The 17,500-nt window shown below is 41.3% G+C and overlaps 3 protein-coding genes across 4 annotated transcripts in view; all 3 read left to right on the forward strand.

Moving 5' to 3' along the window:
- LOC128629437 (peptidyl-prolyl cis-trans isomerase-like 4) overlaps positions 1-2,509 on the forward strand; it is a 30,946-nt gene extending 28,437 nt beyond the window's left edge. Inside the window, exons 1-4 of one of the 2 annotated variants that reach the window (XM_053677587.1) lie at positions 215-320; positions 1,114-1,181; positions 1,522-1,586; positions 2,193-2,509. In XM_053677587.1, the coding sequence (XP_053533562.1) occupies positions 251-320; positions 1,114-1,181; positions 1,522-1,586; positions 2,193-2,397 (408 nt within the window). In that variant the 5' untranslated portion in view covers positions 215-250 and the 3' untranslated portion in view covers positions 2,398-2,509. Of the gene's footprint in view, positions 1-214; positions 321-1,113; positions 1,182-1,521; positions 1,587-2,192 lie in introns of those variants that run through there. The other variant, XM_053677589.1, reaches the window with a different exon arrangement.
- Positions 2,510-5,926: 3,417 nt separating this feature from the next.
- LOC108261479 (tripartite motif-containing protein 16) lies at positions 5,927-11,138 on the forward strand. The gene is made up of 6 exons (XM_053677598.1): positions 5,927-6,623; positions 7,337-7,432; positions 7,591-7,833; positions 8,086-8,224; positions 8,784-8,843; positions 9,170-11,138. The coding sequence occupies exons 1-6, from the start codon at positions 6,033-6,035 to the stop codon at positions 9,715-9,717; spliced, it is 1,677 nt and encodes a 558-aa protein (XP_053533573.1). The 5' UTR covers positions 5,927-6,032; the 3' UTR covers positions 9,718-11,138.
- A 5,110-nt stretch (positions 11,139-16,248) lies between these two features.
- The window catches only part of LOC108261588 (tripartite motif-containing protein 16), a 5,718-nt gene continuing 4,466 nt past the window's right edge, over positions 16,249-17,500 (forward strand). The window contains exon 1 of the mRNA XM_053677604.1: positions 16,249-17,178. Coding sequence (XP_053533579.1) covers positions 16,351-17,178 — 828 coding nt within the window. The 5' untranslated portion in view covers positions 16,249-16,350. The remainder of the gene's footprint in view (positions 17,179-17,500) is intronic.

The following is a 17,500-nucleotide window of genomic DNA, read 5'->3' on the forward strand; positions in this document are numbered from 1 at the left end:
CCATGTGTAATGTCTATTTTTGTGTCATTTTGGTTTGTTTTGGTAAGACTATTACACTAAGTGTTGCCTTAATGAGTACCTTGTAATCAAAATTTAATAAAAACGTTAAATGCAAAGCTAATTTATCCCAGAACAAACAGAAAACCTACTGCACCACACAGTACAGTAGCTACACACACAAATCCATTGGTTTGTAGGACACGCGCTTTGGTTCCGCGCATGCGCAGTGCCGTCTGAATTTTGAAACAGAATGGCGGTGCTACTAGAAACAACATTAGGCGACATCGTAGTGGATTTATACACCGAGGAAAGACCTAAAGGTACGATTTAACCTGAAATATCAGGTGTCAGGTGTCCATATGCGTGTTTAATATGTATATAAATGAGGTAGTTATTGGTTTAATTAATGCCAACTGAGATAAACAGAACCGCTAGTCAGCTAGCATAGCATAGCTATGTTTATCGGTTTCTAGTTCGCCGCTTGTTTTAGAGTAATTGGTTAATGAGAATAAGAAATTTAACACGTTTTCTATTTAAACTGTTGTGTGTTTATACGCGTCAGCTTTAAGAGACGAGACCAGGAGCACGGCTTTTCCTCTCTACATCAATATCGCAGCTCTTTTAAGGGGAAAGTAGCTTTACAGGGTCGCCGGATGACGTCACGGCACATGGCACAAAACTGATTTTATTTAATACCTGAACATTCTGGCTTTGTGAAAACTACTTCAGTCAAATGAAATGAAATAGTTTTAATTTATGGCATCCCCCCCCCCCTCCCCCCGTGTCAAGTAGAGAGAAAAAAAAAAAGATAGAATCAGTGTGGAATGTTGAGGGGAAATTTGCATATTCATCGAATTGCCAGGATAATTTGCATATCAAAAGGAGGTGAAGAAAGCGCTTCTTAAAGATCAGAATAAATATCAAGTAATAAATGTCAAGGGCATGGGCATTTATATATTGTGTACTGACTGTTACGGTTTACGCGAGTATAATTTAAGCCAATAGGAAGTTAAAAAAAAAACCCTTATTATTCAGATATTAATTTTGAAGCGGAAGAAGTGAAAATACCTTTTTGTTTGTTTGTTTGTTTGTTTGTTTGTTTTCCTTCGGCAGCCTGCTTGAACTTCTTGAAGCTGTGTAAAATCAAGTACTACAACTACTGCCTCATTCACAATGTCCAGGTAAGATCTTCCTACGCAGAACTCAGCCATCAGGCAACATTTATCTGAAACGAATGAATTTCTTATCATTTAACGTTTAAAATAACTGTAACGTTATAACAACGTAATAAATGGGTTTCAGAAAGGGACGTGTGAAGCAGCGGCGTCTTTCTACAGTGTTAGTAGTTTAGTTTGTCATTAGTCACGTTTCATTTCCTGATGTAAAATGTATATCAGCCGCTGATGTAAAACGTTCATATCGCGATCGCTGAAGCTGCCGTGACGACGTATGGAATTAATTTCACTGTAAACATAGAAGAACTGTAACAGTGGTGCTGTTTGATTTTATTTCCTCTTTCAGAGAGATTTTATCGTCCAGACTGGAGACCCTACAGGCTCTGGCCGAGGAGGAGAGTCCGTGTTCTGGTCAGTAATAAACACCTCGTGATGATGATGATGATGATGATGATGATTTAATCTGTTTGCCTTTTGATCTGGCAATATACATTTGCAATGTTTTCTAATTTACAAAAATAAATGGTATAATTCGAAGAATAAACACTGTGTCATTTATAGGGAAATAATCGACGTCGGACTCACCCCGAGGTTGATCTATTTTCCCGTATCGGCACACCCTGGAGCGGTTTTATAACTGGTTAAATAAGTACACTTCTCATATTTTTAACGCATTTATAGTTACGATTAATGCTCTGGAACGTCCACGAAGCGTTAGTTTCTGCTGTCACTCGCATTTATAGCGGCTACGGCGACCTTCAGCTCTATATCCTGAAGGTTTATATCCTGAAGGTTTTCCTGTGGCAGAAAACCGTGCTGACACTGGAGACTCCTTCCATAAATGTTCAGTAAAAACGTCTCCGAATGACGATGTGACGTTTTCTAAAATCGCTGTTAAATAACAGCGAATAAACGACTCATCGGTCTTGGAAAATGCCTACGCAGGTTGTTACTATAGGAACGATAGCGTATATGAATATCAGCATTGATATAAACCTGTTGTGTGTGTTGTGTCAGTAAGCTGTACGGGGATCAGGCGCGCTTCTTCGATGCTGAGAAGGTTCCACGGATCAAGCACAAGAAGAAGGGCACCGTCTCCATGGTGAACAATGGCAATGAGCAGCACGGTTCTCAGGTTCTAATTTTATATATATATAATATTTATATACACGTTAGTTTATTTTATGAAGTTAACACATGCACGTCTTCTGATATTGATTGATTTTCTTCTTTGATAAACATAATTGCTTTAGTTTTTGTGTGTTATATGTTAATACGCTCGTCGTCGTTAACGACTTAATTTTAAAATAAATAAATAAACATAATGTATTGTGTTACTGTGTTTGTAATTCTTTATATTATCTGTCTACTGACTGCGTCCTTTACAGGAATACATCAACTGCATGATATTATTAAATGATTACGTTTTTCCTCAAATGTTTTTCCAGTGAAGGTTTTATTTTATTCTGTTTTTTATTATTATTCACGAAACAGGTTTAATAATGTCCTTAACAAGAGACGACTGTAGCTACCGGTTTAGCGTTACACAGACTGCATGTCTATATCATGACACGTTCCGCTCAAAAACATTGTTTGTGTCAGTAATACAGTTTCACAAAATGCAGAGTAAATTCTATTACAGACATTAAATACCCAAACCAAATCTCTCTCTGTCTGTCTTTACTGTCATTACTGATAAAATAAAGTGTGTTGGGTAGAGTAGGAGTTCTGTAACACGCAGAAATCAGTCTGAGAGTGTTTAGTCTTTAATATAATGATGGACTGAATCTGAAGGAAGAAATGGTTAACAGAGGAGTGTTTATAATCTCTCCGTCTTTGTGCTCCTCCTCCAAAACCACCTCCTCATACAGACAGAGAACCAGGAAGTTCATTTCAAAGGCTGTTATTAGAGTCGTTTACGATTGCTATCACAAGTTTTTCAATACATTGAACAATTTTCCTAAATTCTTAAGTTAGCACAACATCCGTCTGTGTAGGCTGTACAATTAACACATTTCTTGTTGCTTTGACACAAAACGCGTACAGTTAACACACATTTAAAATGCTTGAACTTCTTTTACACACGAGCTCAACCAAGACCGAAACAGTGGATTTGTACTGCCAAATGTACAAATGCTTTCACACTGTATGTCAGAACAGATCACATCATGTTCTAAACCTAACTTATAGGATAAAGTCAAAGTGAACAGCTGTTCATACTGTGAATTGAAACACGTATATATCCCCTGTATTTTATTCCACTGCTACTGAGAAACAGCTGATTGAAGTTGGGCAAATAGATCAATCACGGCTGATTCCCAGCTAGGAAACACACTCGGGTGTTGAGCTTCTGTCAATCGCATGACCATATGGTAAACAGTAAAAGAGGACCTCTTTGGGCTGATCTTGTGTGGAAAAGGAACAATATAGAGCAACAAAAAGTAAGAAAAATGCCTGCACGAGGCAGAGGAAGACGAGTACCAGGACAAGGCAGAGGAAGACGAGTACCAGGACAAGGCAGAGGAAGACGAGTACCAGGACAAGGCAGAGGAAGACGAGTACCAGGACAAGGCAGAGGAAGACGAGTACCAGGACAAGGCAGAGGAAGACGAGTACCAGGACAAGGCAGAGGAAGACGAGTACCAGGACAAGGCAGAGGAAGACGAGTACCAGGACAAGGCAGAGGAAGACGAGTACCAGGACAAGGCAGAGGAAGACGAGTACCAGGACAAGGCAGAGGAAGACGAGTACCAGGACAAGGCAGAGGAAGACGAGTACCAGGACAAGGCAGAGGAAGACGAGTACCAGGACAAGGGAGATGAGTGGGGCAAGGGCAAGGTTGAGGAATACCTGGACAAGGACAAGGTAGAGAGAGAGGAGTTAGAATGTGTGGTGGCGCACAGAGAAGGGCCAGAGCTAGGGTACCTGATGAAATAAGAGCTGGTATCATAGACCATGTCATAATCCACTGGCTATCATACACAGAGGCTGGTGAACGAGTACAACCAAATCTCAACCAGGGGACACAGTGGGATCCATTGTCCGGATTTTTCGAGAAACCAACAGGTATGATATTGTATAAGGGCTCCTCCTACTGCAAAGTGTAAATACAGTCATTTTACCATGTATTACTGTACAATGACCATATGCCTGTATGGCAGATTAGAAGATGGCTTTTTTCTCTTTTTATTATTCTGTGGCTTTTTCTGTTTGTATATTTTGTATTTTCACACAATAAACAGCAGTTATATTGCATATCTTGCAGTAATGTCCTGTTGCAAATAGAGACTTTTCTGCAGCAGTTCTGTCTTCTTTTTTTCATAAACCGAACATTCTATAAATTTTGTGTTTGGGGTCGTTATCATGCTGGAATACTGCATACTGATCATGCTCTGCTTCAGTATGTCACAGTACATGTTGGGATTCATGGATCCCTCAATGAATAGCCGTATGAGTGCTGCCAGCATTGCTGCAGGGGTTGAAGAGGTGGGGGGTCAGCCTGTCAGTGCTCAGACCATACGCCGCACACTGCATCAAATTGGTCTGCATGGCTGTCGTCCCAGAAGGAAGCCTCTTCTAAAGATGATGCACAAGAAAGCTGGCATACAGTTTGCTGAAGACAAGTAGACTAAGGACATGGATTATGAGACCAAGATAATCTTATTTGGTTCAGATGGTGTCAAGCGTGTTTGGCGGCAACCAGGTGAGGAGTACAAAGACAAGTGTGTCTTGCCTACAGTCAAGCATGGTGGTGGGAGTGTCATGGTCTGGGGCTGCATGAGTGCTGCCGGCACTGGGGAGCTACAGTTCATTGAGGGAACCACGAATGCCAACATGTACTGTGACATAATGAAGCAGAGCATGATCCCCTCCCTTCGGCGACTTGGCCGCAGGCCAGTATTCCAGCATGATAACGACCCCAAACACACCTCCAAGACGACCACTGCCTTGCTAAAGAAGCTGAGGGTGAAGGTGATGGTCTAAACCCTATCGAGCATCTGTGGGGCATCCTCAAACGGAAGGTGGAGGAGCACAAGGTCTCTAACATCCACCAGCTCCGTGATGTCATCATGGATGAGTGGAAGAGGACTCCAGTGGCAACCTGTGAAGCTCTGGTGAACTCCATGCCCAAGAGGGTTAAGGCAGTGCAGGAAAATAATGGTGGCCACACAAAATATTGACACTTTGGGCCCGATTTGGGCATTTTCACTTATGGGTGTACTCACTTTTGTTGACAGTGGTTTACACATTAATGTCTGTGGGTTGAGTTATTTTGAGGGGACAATAAATTTACACTGTTACACAAGCTGTACACTCACTACTTTACATTGTAGCAAAGTGTCATTTCTTCAGTGTTGTCACATAAAAGATATAATCTAATATTTACAAAAATGTCAGGGGTGTACTCACTTTTGTGAGATACTGTATATATAATCACATGACCGAGAAAGACACGTCACACAAATAGTGCTGAATTTTAATAAATTAAAACGATGCTCGATTTTTCTCTTTCTATCTGTCTTTTTTGTCATTACTGTCAAAAAAGTGTGTTGGTTTGAGAAGGAGTTCTGTAACACGCAGAAATCAGTCTGAGAGTGTTTAGTCTTTAACATAATGATGGACTGAATCTGAAGGAAGAAATGATTAACAGAGGAGTGTTTATAATCTGTCCATTTTTGTGCTCCTCCTCCAAAACCACCTCCCCATACACACAGAGAACCAGGAAGTTCATTTCAAAGGACACGAAACTCAGAGTTCAGATCAATCACTTCTCTCTCTCTCTCTCTCTCTCTCTCTCTCTCTCTCTCTCTCTCTCTCTCTCTCTCTCTCTCTCTGTCAGTGTGTGAGTTCAGGAAAATGGCCGAAGCTAGTATTTCAGTAGATCAGGATCAGTTCATCTGTCCAGTTTGTCTGGATCTCCTGAAGGATCCGGTGACGATCCCCTGTGGTCACAGTTTCTGTAAGGTGTGTATTAATGATTGCTGGGATCAGGAAGAGAAGAGCGGAGTGTATCGCTGTCCTCAGTGCAGAGACACTTTCACTCCGAGGCCTGTTCTACGCAGAAACAACATGCTGGCTGAAGTGGTGGAGAAACTGAAGAAGACTGAAGTCCAAGCTGCTTCTCCTGCTCACTGTTACGCTGGACCTGGAGATGTGGAGTGTGATTTCTGCACCGGGAGAAAACACAAAGCCGTCAAGTCCTGTCTGATGTGTCTGGCCTCCTTTTGTGAAACTCATCTGAAACCTCACTATGAAGTTCTTGCTTTGAAAAAGCACAAGTTGGTCGAAGCTTCTGGAAATCTACAAGAGAAGATCTGCTCTGAGCATGATAAAGTGCTGGAGGTCTACTGTCGTACTGACCAAAGCTTCATCTGTTATCTGTGTATGACGGATGAACACAAAAGCCACGACACCGTCTCAGTTAAAGCGTACAGAACTGAAAAACAGGTGAGAAAAGCAAGTCTAATCTATTCAGAGTCATTTCATACAATTTACATGTCTAATCTAAAGTATCTGAAGGTTTTCACTCCAAGCAGGAGACACACCTCATTCCACTGGTTTAATCATTCGGTCTCCGTCTATAAACGACTGATGAGTTTGATCAGTTCTGTCTCCTGATAGGTTGGAGTGAAAATCTGATCTTTGTGGATAAGATTATCTTTATCAGGTCAGAACAGTCAGTGAACATTTCAGCCAAAACCCATCTGAACGTCATTTTACAGCTTTACAGTGTCGACTCATTAACTATTTATCTCTCATGTACACACTTAGCTCACAGCGCTAACAGCTGATCTCTGACAGGAACCACTGATCCATGAAGACTGGCGTGTACATGTAGTCATGTTGTGGATTTTAAAATAAGATGTCAGTGATATAATTAAAAGATTAGCCTGACCAGTCACACCACCATGGTGTGTGTGTTGTTGCTGTTATTTGTGATGTAACCAAATGATTCCCAATCACAATTCTGAATACTGAAATACATTTGAGTGTTTCACATCTATGAACTTTAAAAACCCGACATCCAGGTTTTTACACTTTAATAAGGTTCTCCGTAGAACCCGAGTGAACTTTAACCCTTCATCTGCAGTTCATATTCACCCACTGCGCTCATAATCTCATCATGCATACACAGTGTAATGTATTGTATTTGTCCTCAGAGAGAGTTAAAGGAGGAGCAGATGAAATCCCAGCAGAGAATCCAGGAGAAGCAGAAGAAGGTGCAGGAGCTGAAACAGACTGTGAACACTATAAAGGTGAGCAGTGAGCAGAGACAGAGCTGCTCCTAGAAACACACACAACATGGACAACGAGTCGTTTAGAGGCCCAGTAAGAGACGGAATGATAGATGAGCTTGTGTGTGTGTGTGTGTGTGTGTGTGTGTGTGTGTGTGTGTGTGTGTGTCTCCTAACAGCTCAGTGCACAGACAGCAGTGGAGGACAGTGAGAGGATCTTTACTGAGATGATCAGCTCCATGGAGAAAAGGCGCTCGGAGGTGACGGAGCTGATCAGAGCTCAGGAGAAGGCTGAACTGAGTCGAGCTGAACGACTCCTGGAGCAACTGGAGCAGGAGATCGCTGATCTTCAGAGGAGAGTCACTGAGCTGGAGCAGCTTTCACACACACACGATCACCTCCACTTCCTCCAGGAACTAAAGGTACACTACATCCACATTTCCAGGTGAAATATACAGGTTATGGGTCATTGGATAAATAATGGTTCTTAGACGTCTAAAACTGTTCCACTTCGAACCTTTTCTAATATGGAAACAACCTGCTGTAAGATTTTACTTAAAAACTTTAAAGTAATTGTAGCTGTAATTTCTTCTCCTAATTTTATGCCTAATTGCTGTACGCAGGTTTTAGTCTCCGGCCGTCGCTCGACCGAAATTATTAGACCAGGTTTTCAGTCTGATCTCCGTGAGGACTCGCGCAGCGTCACTGTCAATCAACATCTCTCATTTGATGGAGTGAGGGAATCTCTCTCTGCTCTGAAAAAGAGACTCGAGGAATTCTGCCAGGAGGAATTCATCAGAATCCCTGAACACGGTGAGAGAAATCGTCCTGCTGGGAAATCTTTACTTTCTCTGCAGCTCGGTAAAGAGAGACATCAAATTTCCCCAAAACACACAGAAATGATTTCCTATGATTACGTGAACTTCCTGTTATCGCTGCCCTCTACTGGAACGATGATTTTATACAGTTACACTTTTTATTCATGTCTTAATAGTGTAAAAGCTTCAGTTTTATTTTCAGTTATTCTACTCTGAATAAAGCACAGAGGACACACACACATTTATTCACACACGCCTACAAAGAGAGAGAGACAGAGAGAGTTTATAAGTCATATGAATAACATTTATTCAGTCAGAAAATTTCTTCTGTAGTCATTAGTCACCAAAGCAGCTCTCTGCTCGTGCTCATGTTATTAATAAAGTTTATTTCTCCGTCATTCAGAAGGAAAAAATCTCATTTAAATCCCACAGCTAGAGAATGTGTTTTCTAAAATAAAACGCTGATTAAACATCAGACACAAATCTGATCACTTTAAACTGTTTCCGTCTTTTACACCACCTGATTTTTCCATTTTGTTTCTGTGTCTCCACAGCTGCAGCAGTTCACATCATTTTACCCCCAGAACCAAAGAGCAGACAAGATTTTCTGCAGTGTACGTGTAACACACACACACACACTCACACACACACACAGTCACACGCACACACACTTACACGCACATACACACTCACACTCACACACACATCACACACACATCACACACACTTACACTCACGCACTCACTGACACACACCCACATCACACACACTCTCGCACACACACACACACACACACACACTCACTCACACACACACACACACACACACACACACACACACACACACACACACACACACACACACACTTTCACAGACACACTCACACACACACACATCCTGTGATTAATATCTAACATGTTGACATGTGTCATGTGTTTAGATTTCTGTGATCTGACTCTGGATCCCAACACAGTAAATAATTACCTCATTCTGTCTGAGAGGAACAGAGCGGTGACGTACAGTGTGAGAAAGCAGCAGTACTCTGATCATCCAGAGAGATTTGACTCCTACACTCAGGTGTTGAGTAAGGAGAGTGTGTGTGGACGCTGTTACTGGGAGGTGGAGTGGAGCGGTGATGTGCACATATCAGTCTCATATAAAGACATCAGCAGGAAAGGATGGGGTAATGAGTGTGTGTTTGGACACAACAATCAGTCCTGGAGTCTGCAGTGTTATTCTTCTTCCTCTCTCTTTTTCTATCACAACAACATTGAGACTGATCTCGGAGTTCCATCGTCCTCCAGAATAGGAGTGTATGTGGATCACAGTGCAGGAACTCTGTCCTTCTACAGCGTCTCTGACACGATGAAGCTCCTTCACAGAGTCCACACCACATTCACTCAGCCTCTATACGCTGGGTTCGAGCTCTACTGGAATTTAATCTCTGAATCAGGAACAACTGTGAGGTTGTGTGATCCAACAAAATAATGATTTGAGGTGTTTTATGGTCAGTAATTTGTCAGTAAATAAAACTCTGTGCACATTTCCTCATTGATCCCCATCTGTGAAATAAATGTTCATATTAAATCAGTAAAAACACTAAAGATTAAAACGCTGCATTTCGACTCGGCCTAGGATCATCAGTTACACATGTAAAGGGAATGAAAGTGTAAGATCTGAATGTATTCCCAATGACGTATAAAAGTTCTACTGATTTCTGAAATTAGTGAAGTGAAATGTCTAAACTCTCTATAAATCAAATCTCTTTATCAAATTGGAGAGAATTTTTAAAGGAAATTAAATGAAATATTTTGAGCGACAGGAGCAGTGCAGTAGGTATGTAGCTAGGGAATCAAAATGGCCACCTAGTTACACGTTGCATTATGGGTACCTGTATAGGTTGCAGTGATGTCTGTGAAAGTGATGATGATGATGATGATGATGATGATGATTTATATTAAAATATCTGTATCCAGTTATTTGCCTAATCTAAACTATGTGCACTCAGGGCTGTTTTTGTTCTGACACAGTGGGAGAGCTGATGGTGGCGGGGATGTTAGTTTAAATTAGTTAGTAATATTGTCATTTTTTACAAATAATAAAGCCATTTGTAGACACTGACGTTATGTAATGAGTGTGGGTTTGGAGGCAACAATCAGTCCTGGAGTCTGTGGTGTTCTTCTTCTTCTTCTCTCTTTTTCTATCACAACAACATTGAGACTGATCTCGGAGTTCCATCGTCCTCCAGAATAGGAGTGTATGTGGATCACAGTGCAGGAACTCTGTCCTTCTACAGTGACTCTGACACGATGAAGCTCCTCCACAGAGTCCACACCACATTCACTCAGCCTCTATACGCTGGGTTCTGGCTGCCGTATCGTGGATCAACTGTGAGATTACGTGATCCAGAATGAAATATCAGAAATGTGATTTTTATTGAATTAAAATGAGCAACTTTACTTTTTTATATCAAGCTTAATTCCAATGTAATATGAGGCATTTATTTGTGATTTCCCAGTTTTCCTTTATAACATTAGATCTTTCTTTCAGTAGATTTTAATGTTATACAGTAGTGCTTGAAAGTTTGTGAACCCTGTAGAATTTTCTGTATATCTGCATAAGACCTAAAACATCATCAGATTTACACAAGTCCTAAAACAAGAAACTATTACACTTGGTCATTTATTTATTGAGGAAAATGATCCAATATTACATATCTGTGAGTGGCAAAAGTATGTGCACCTTTGCTGTCAGTATGTGGTGTGACCCCCTTGTGCAGTAATAACTGCAGATAAACGTTTGCGGTAACTGTTGGTCAGTCCTGCACATCGGCTTGGAGGAATTTTATCCCGGTCCTCAGTACAGAACCGCTTCAACTCTGGGATGTTGGTGGGTTTCCTCACGAACTGCTCGCTTCAGGTTCTTCCACAACATTTCTATTGGATTAAGGTCAGGACTTTGACTTGGCCATTCCAAAACATTAACTTTATTCTTCTTAAAAGCATTCTTTAGTTGAAAGACTCGTGTGTTTAGGGTCGTTGTGTTGCTGCATGACCGACTTTCTCTTGAGATTCAGTTCATGGACAGATGTCCTGACGTTTTTCTTGAGAATTCTCTGGAATAATTCAGAATTCATTGTTCCATCAATGATGGCAAACCGTCCCGTCCCATGTTGTGGATAAAAATGACATGAAATAAACACGAGGGAGACCTAGTATGAGTAATAATTTTAATAACCTTATTAACCACGAGGAGCCATGTATAAGGGTAGCTGAGTCAAGTCGAAAGCCTTTGATAAATCGACAAACAGGGAAGTGTAGGAGGTACCGTGACATTGTTTTAGGACTTTCAAAACAGCTGTTGCGATGATATGTTTTTATGACCTTAGACTTTTTTGCAAACTGATAACATGTCAACGGTTCACTGAAGAGGTTTTCTAAAAGGGATATAGGACAGGAGGCTTTGGGATTGGACTGTAATGATCTAATATAGTGGGATTTCCCTGGTTTAATAAAAAGAAAAAAAACTGATTTCCAAATTTCTGGTATAACCCCGTTGTCTAATGAAAGATTAAGAAGATAAGTTAAAAGAGATGAAATAATATCAGCTGCTAAGTTTAGAAATACAGACTCCACACAATCAGGGCCTTGTGATTTGTTTATATCGAACAATGTGTGTGCTCTGTAAACATCAGAAGTCTTAATATGTTAAAAACTAAACTCCTCGTTTCGAATGTTTAATGGATTTCTGCATTATTAAAATCAGTATACAGTGAATCACTTGAAAAGTATTCACAATTTTTAATGGGCCTTGACCTGGTGCATAAATTGAACATTTAATGATGGGTTTTGCAGTTGTGTGTTCCCAGTTGTCTGTCTCCAGTTTCCAAATTGGACAGTGATGGTGGCATCCCTCATCCTGTACTTGCTAACATACCTCGCACATTATGGTCTACATAAGGTTGAAGCGCGGCAAGTAACATGTACACTGTAATAAGCTAAAGTGAAGTATAGTCATCCTGTGTCCAGTAAACAATATCTTCAATCCTCAGAAAAGGATGAAGGAACATGTCCATAGCCTTATTACAGCAAGCTGTGATAACGACTGCGATAAATTCTGCAATACAACACACCCAGTAACCAATGTTTAAGGCTGGAAGAGGATGGCAGTTTACACAAAAGTTGAAAAATCAATTAACTAGTCATCCCAGTAGCTCCCTTACTTTTAGAACGTTATATATATATATATATATATATATATATATATATATATATATATATATATATATATATATATATATATACGATGTCCCTACTGTAACCTATTCCATTCCCCATGATATTATTATTTTTCTGTTGTTGAACTGTGATCAGCTCTTTTTCCAGTGTACCTACATGTGAGAGCTCAAAGCCGTTACTCCCCTTAACATTCCTAGATCAGTAATACACCTGGGAGCGTCTCCTTCAGGGGCTGTGGGCTCCCCTGCGGTGTACTCCTCTGTGGTCAGAGACTCCCTCGCACGCTCCCAAGGCCAACAGGACATGATTGGGGTCATCCTCCGCCCCATAAAGCACAACAAATATTAAGCTTCCTGGACGTTATCAAGTATGGTCTGCAGTGTATCACTGATTGCTCTCTTCATGACAAAATCCTGAGATCTGGGTGTTCTTTGGAACACCATTGAATGGACTTATGCTCTGTACCTGTACTATGGCTGGCAAACTACAACAAAGACTTTTCCTTACATATGACTGAGAGAGGGGGCGCCACTGGGGGGGTCCCGGCTCAGGAGTATGAGGCGCTTGCAGGTCTTTAGTTTATTTATTGAAAACCTTGGATTTGGTGGCACAAGGATTGCCAGCACATTTGCGTGCCATGGCTGGAGCTGCTCTCTTAGTGCAGATCACTGGGAAAATTGCTCTCTCACACATTGATCTTACACTCATCACACCAGGTCACTTCTATTTTGAAAGAACAAGATATGAGGTTATTCGATGTGAAACTCAAAATGTAACCCTTAAACCTATTGGTGTGTCTAATACACCAAGTGTAGTGTTGTATTGCCTAATTAATTCTGTGGAGCCAGTCACTGAGCACACTCACGATTGCCTAGCCGAAATTCATATTTCCTCGAGCTTAAATTTGAAATTTTTAGACGTTCCATCTGAAAGATTTTGTGTCTGAAATTTCACAAACATTATGAGCACCCTGCTCTGCCCAATTGGCTGAATTAAAAGCTATCACTACAGAGTGCAAACTGGTTAAGGGTAGAAATGCTAATATATATATATATACTGACGCTTATGCCCATGGATTGTGTCATCTGTTTGGAGTTGTTTGAATGCAGTGAGGTTTTAGAATAAAACGTTGGAACGCCACTTTAACATACCGAGCAAATAGTTAGTTGAATTCTGATTGTACCTACTGCACTTCACACTGCATGTATTTCAGATGCCCATGGTTTTAACCAGTGTGCGAGGGGGAAGGTAGGGGAAAGATAAAACAGCTAGAGGAATGATCTCTGTACTTACAGGCAACGGTGGATGATAATCTGAGTGTGATATTTGTGCTCAAAACAATGTCAGAAGGGGAAAATCAGTATCAAGAGGGCACATATCAATGCCAGAAAGGCCGTTAAAGCGCTCGGTGATAGACAGGTTTAGCAGATGGAGGGAGGCAGTGCCATCAGAAGACTGCTGGAACAGTGATTACATTTTTTCTTTGACCAGAGAGGTAGTTCCTAGATCCGGCATACCATCTCAAGTTTAACGCAATTTGTGCTGACACAGAAATATGTATCTAACACTGCATGAAATGCTTACGGGTCGACCCGTGTCTGTGTCTGTTCCTTATGAAGGACTGCCACTGGAGTAATGGCAGATGGAACCAAGAGCATATATGAGATAACTAACTGTTATGTATGAAGCTATCTATTCACAGGAACAGAGCTGGGTGCATTGTTATGGGTGAGGCGTTACCGCCTCAACGGGGGGTGGTGGTCACCTTGAGCAGCGAGAGAATGGCTGAAGCAACTGACTACGAGGACATGAGACCCCCAACCTATGAGGCAGGGGACACGTGAGGGTCCTGTACGAAGCTGTCAACGGGGGGTCTGCCCTCAAGTGACATTTCCGCAGAACTCTCAATTCAATGGCAGGCCAGGATGAGAAGACGATGTGATGAGCCATGCCCTGGGTGTAAGTGCTAGCCTAACCTCTCCCCAAGGGTGGCCCAAGGGTACGTAAAGTGCCTGGGCCGAAGACAACCAGCATACAGAGAGATACTGCCAACAGAGACTGTCAATTTCAGTTGTTATAAAATGTTTGTGATATGACATGTGATGTGCAACAAAGGATGATGCAATCAGGCACGAGAAAAGTATAATGGTGCTGTCGAGCACATGGTGCTGGCAGGGTGGGAATTTTTCCTCCGTAGAGGTTTTTTCACCCACCCCTGAGTGAGAGATTTGATTTTTGGGGAGAAGCAACACACTGCGCGGTCCCGACAAATACAAAACTGAGGGCTGATAGGCCCAGTTGAGAAAGATAGGGACGTGTAGATCCAATATTTGTATTAGCCACTCATACTAACACTATTTAGGGGGTACACAGTTAATCAACATGTAATCAAAGGAGTCAGGGTTCAAAACAATAAATTCGTGTAGTTTGTGAGGCTTTATAGCCTCAGAGGGGGAAATGTTGTATATAAAATATACATGAAATAAACACGAGGGAGACCTAGTATGAGTAATATGTAATCTTACTGAGATTTCACCGGGCTGGTGGACTGTATGTACGGATGTTTACCTAAGACACAACACACAGATAAGCAAGGCGGAAACCATACATGTATTTGATTAGTGCGGCAGGCCTCAGCGCGTAGGTGGACGGTCAACTAAGACACACACACACACACACACACACAGGCCTATGCCACCACGCACACACATACAGAAGGAAAACAGAACATTGTAAGAATAATAAAAGGAGTATTAAGATATTATAAGGATAATATAATGATATTATGAAGTAGGGAGTACAGTAAACCACTTGCAAGCAGTATAACCATATATGTATAACAGAAATGTAGAGCAGATATGAAAGGAAATTATAAACCAGAAATACAGAAAAATGTGAAAGAAACTTACTCATAATATACTTGGAGGTGGGGAAGAGTCTTGTCTCACGAGAAAAAGTCAGGAGTAATACAGACGAAGGCCTTAATTTTTAAGAGAGAACCAAAAGGGGCCATGTATAAGGGTAGTTGAGTCAGGTTGCACCCGCGAGATAACTGTGAGACCAAGGTCTCTCCGAAATGTTGTGTCTCGTACCTCTTTCAAACCTAATGGTGTTCGGAAAAGGCTCTTTTCAAAACATACTGGTAATTTTGATAAGCCCTTTCTAAAACACATAGGTGTCTGGGTCATCCTGACCCTAAGAAAACTGTATAAATAGAAGAGCTTCAGCTCTGGTTTTTTAGATCGCATTTTGGGACGTCTCAAACTGTGGGGATCTCGTGTGTTGGAACGGAATGAATAAACCTGGACCCTTGCTTCTTCTCACTCACGGCTGGTGTCTTATTTTTCTTGCTCCAATTGAATATGTGAGTATCTGTTTCTATGTTAAGTGTCTTCAGGTAATAGGCAAAATTGGGGCCAGCACCAGTCCGCTAGCTTCATCTTCTTTTGTGGCTTGTCTGCACAATCCCACCACTAGGGGCCGCCCCAGAGGAACATGTTACAGTAGTATCGGCAATCCATCGCTCTTCCTGTGAGACCCGGATGTGAAGACTTGAATTTTAAGATCTGAATTTTTGCAGTCTGACTTTGTGAGCTTGAAAAAATAAATGTGTTGAAATATTCCCTGATGAATAATGAAGATGGTATTTTAACAACTGAATATTTTGGAACTGTATTTTAGGAAGGTGAACATGTGTGCATTGAATTTTTAATTTTGTTTTCAATCAAAATATACACACCCAGTGAATTGCAGAGGAAACTAATTCAAGCACTGATATTGCTGTTTTTTTTTGTTTTGTTTTTTTATTTGTGTCAAATTGCTGGACAGAAAAATTCAAGTATTGTTATTGCGATATGTTTTTATTCAGTTTATGTAATTCAACATGCCATTTTGCCTTGAGGACATTTGGCACTATTATACTTCCATACCTGTCTTTATGCTCCTCCTCCAAAACCACCTCCCCATACACACTGAGAACCAGGAAGTTCATTTCAAAGGAAACGAAACTCAGAGTTCAGTGTACTCTCCCTCTCTCTCTCTCTCTCTCTCTCTCTCTCTCTCTCTCTCTCTCTCTCTCTCTCTCCGTGTGTGTGTGTGTGAGTTCAGGAAAATGGCCGAGGCCAGTATTTCAGTAGATCAGCTTTCAGTGGATCAGTTCAGCTGTACAGTGTGTCTGGATCTACTGAAGGATCCGGTGACGATCCCCTGTGGTCACAGTTTCTGTAAGGTGTGTATTAATGACTGCTGGGATCAGGAAGAGAAGAGCGGAGTGTATCGCTGTCCTCAGTGCAGAGACACTTTCACACCGAGGCCTGTTCTACGCAGAAACAACATGCTGGCTGAAGTGGTGGAGAAACTGAAGAAGACTGAAGTCCAAGCTGCTTCTCCTGCTCACTGTTACGCTGGACCTGGAGATGTGGAGTGTGATTTCTGCACCGGGAGAAAACACAAAGCCGTCAAGTCCTGTCTGATGTGTCTGGCCTCCTTTTGTGAAACTCATCTGAAACCTCACTATGAAGTTCCTGCTTTGAAAAAGCACAAGTTAGTCGAAGCTTCTGGAAATCTACAAGAGACGATCTGCTCTGAGCATGATAAAGTGCTGGAGATCTACTGTCGTACTGACCAAAGCTTCATCTGTTATCTGTGTATGACGGATGAACACAAAAGCCACGACACCGTCTCAGTTAAAGCGTGCAGAACTGAAAAACAGGTGAGAAAAGCAAGTCTAATCTATTCAGAGTCATTTCATACAATTTACATGTCTAATCTAAAGTATCTGAAGAATTTTACGTACGATCTACTGAGTTCTGCATTTCTTCTAAGAAGTAGCGTACTCTACTCCAACATTTCTATCTTTTAATTGCTGCTGAACTGAACAAAATTTGTATTTAGCAATAGTAAAATCACCCAGTGATACAGCAAGTCATAATAATAATCACATTCTCACACCTCATTATGAACTTCTATGAACTTTAAAACACCCGACATCCAGTCTTTTACACTTTAATAAGGTGCTCCGTAGAACCCGAGTG

The sequence above is a fragment of the Ictalurus punctatus genome, chromosome 2 (genome assembly GCF_001660625.3).
Source record: "Ictalurus punctatus breed USDA103 chromosome 2, Coco_2.0, whole genome shotgun sequence".
In the NCBI taxonomy this organism is placed as follows: Eukaryota; Metazoa; Chordata; class Actinopteri; order Siluriformes; family Ictaluridae; genus Ictalurus; species Ictalurus punctatus.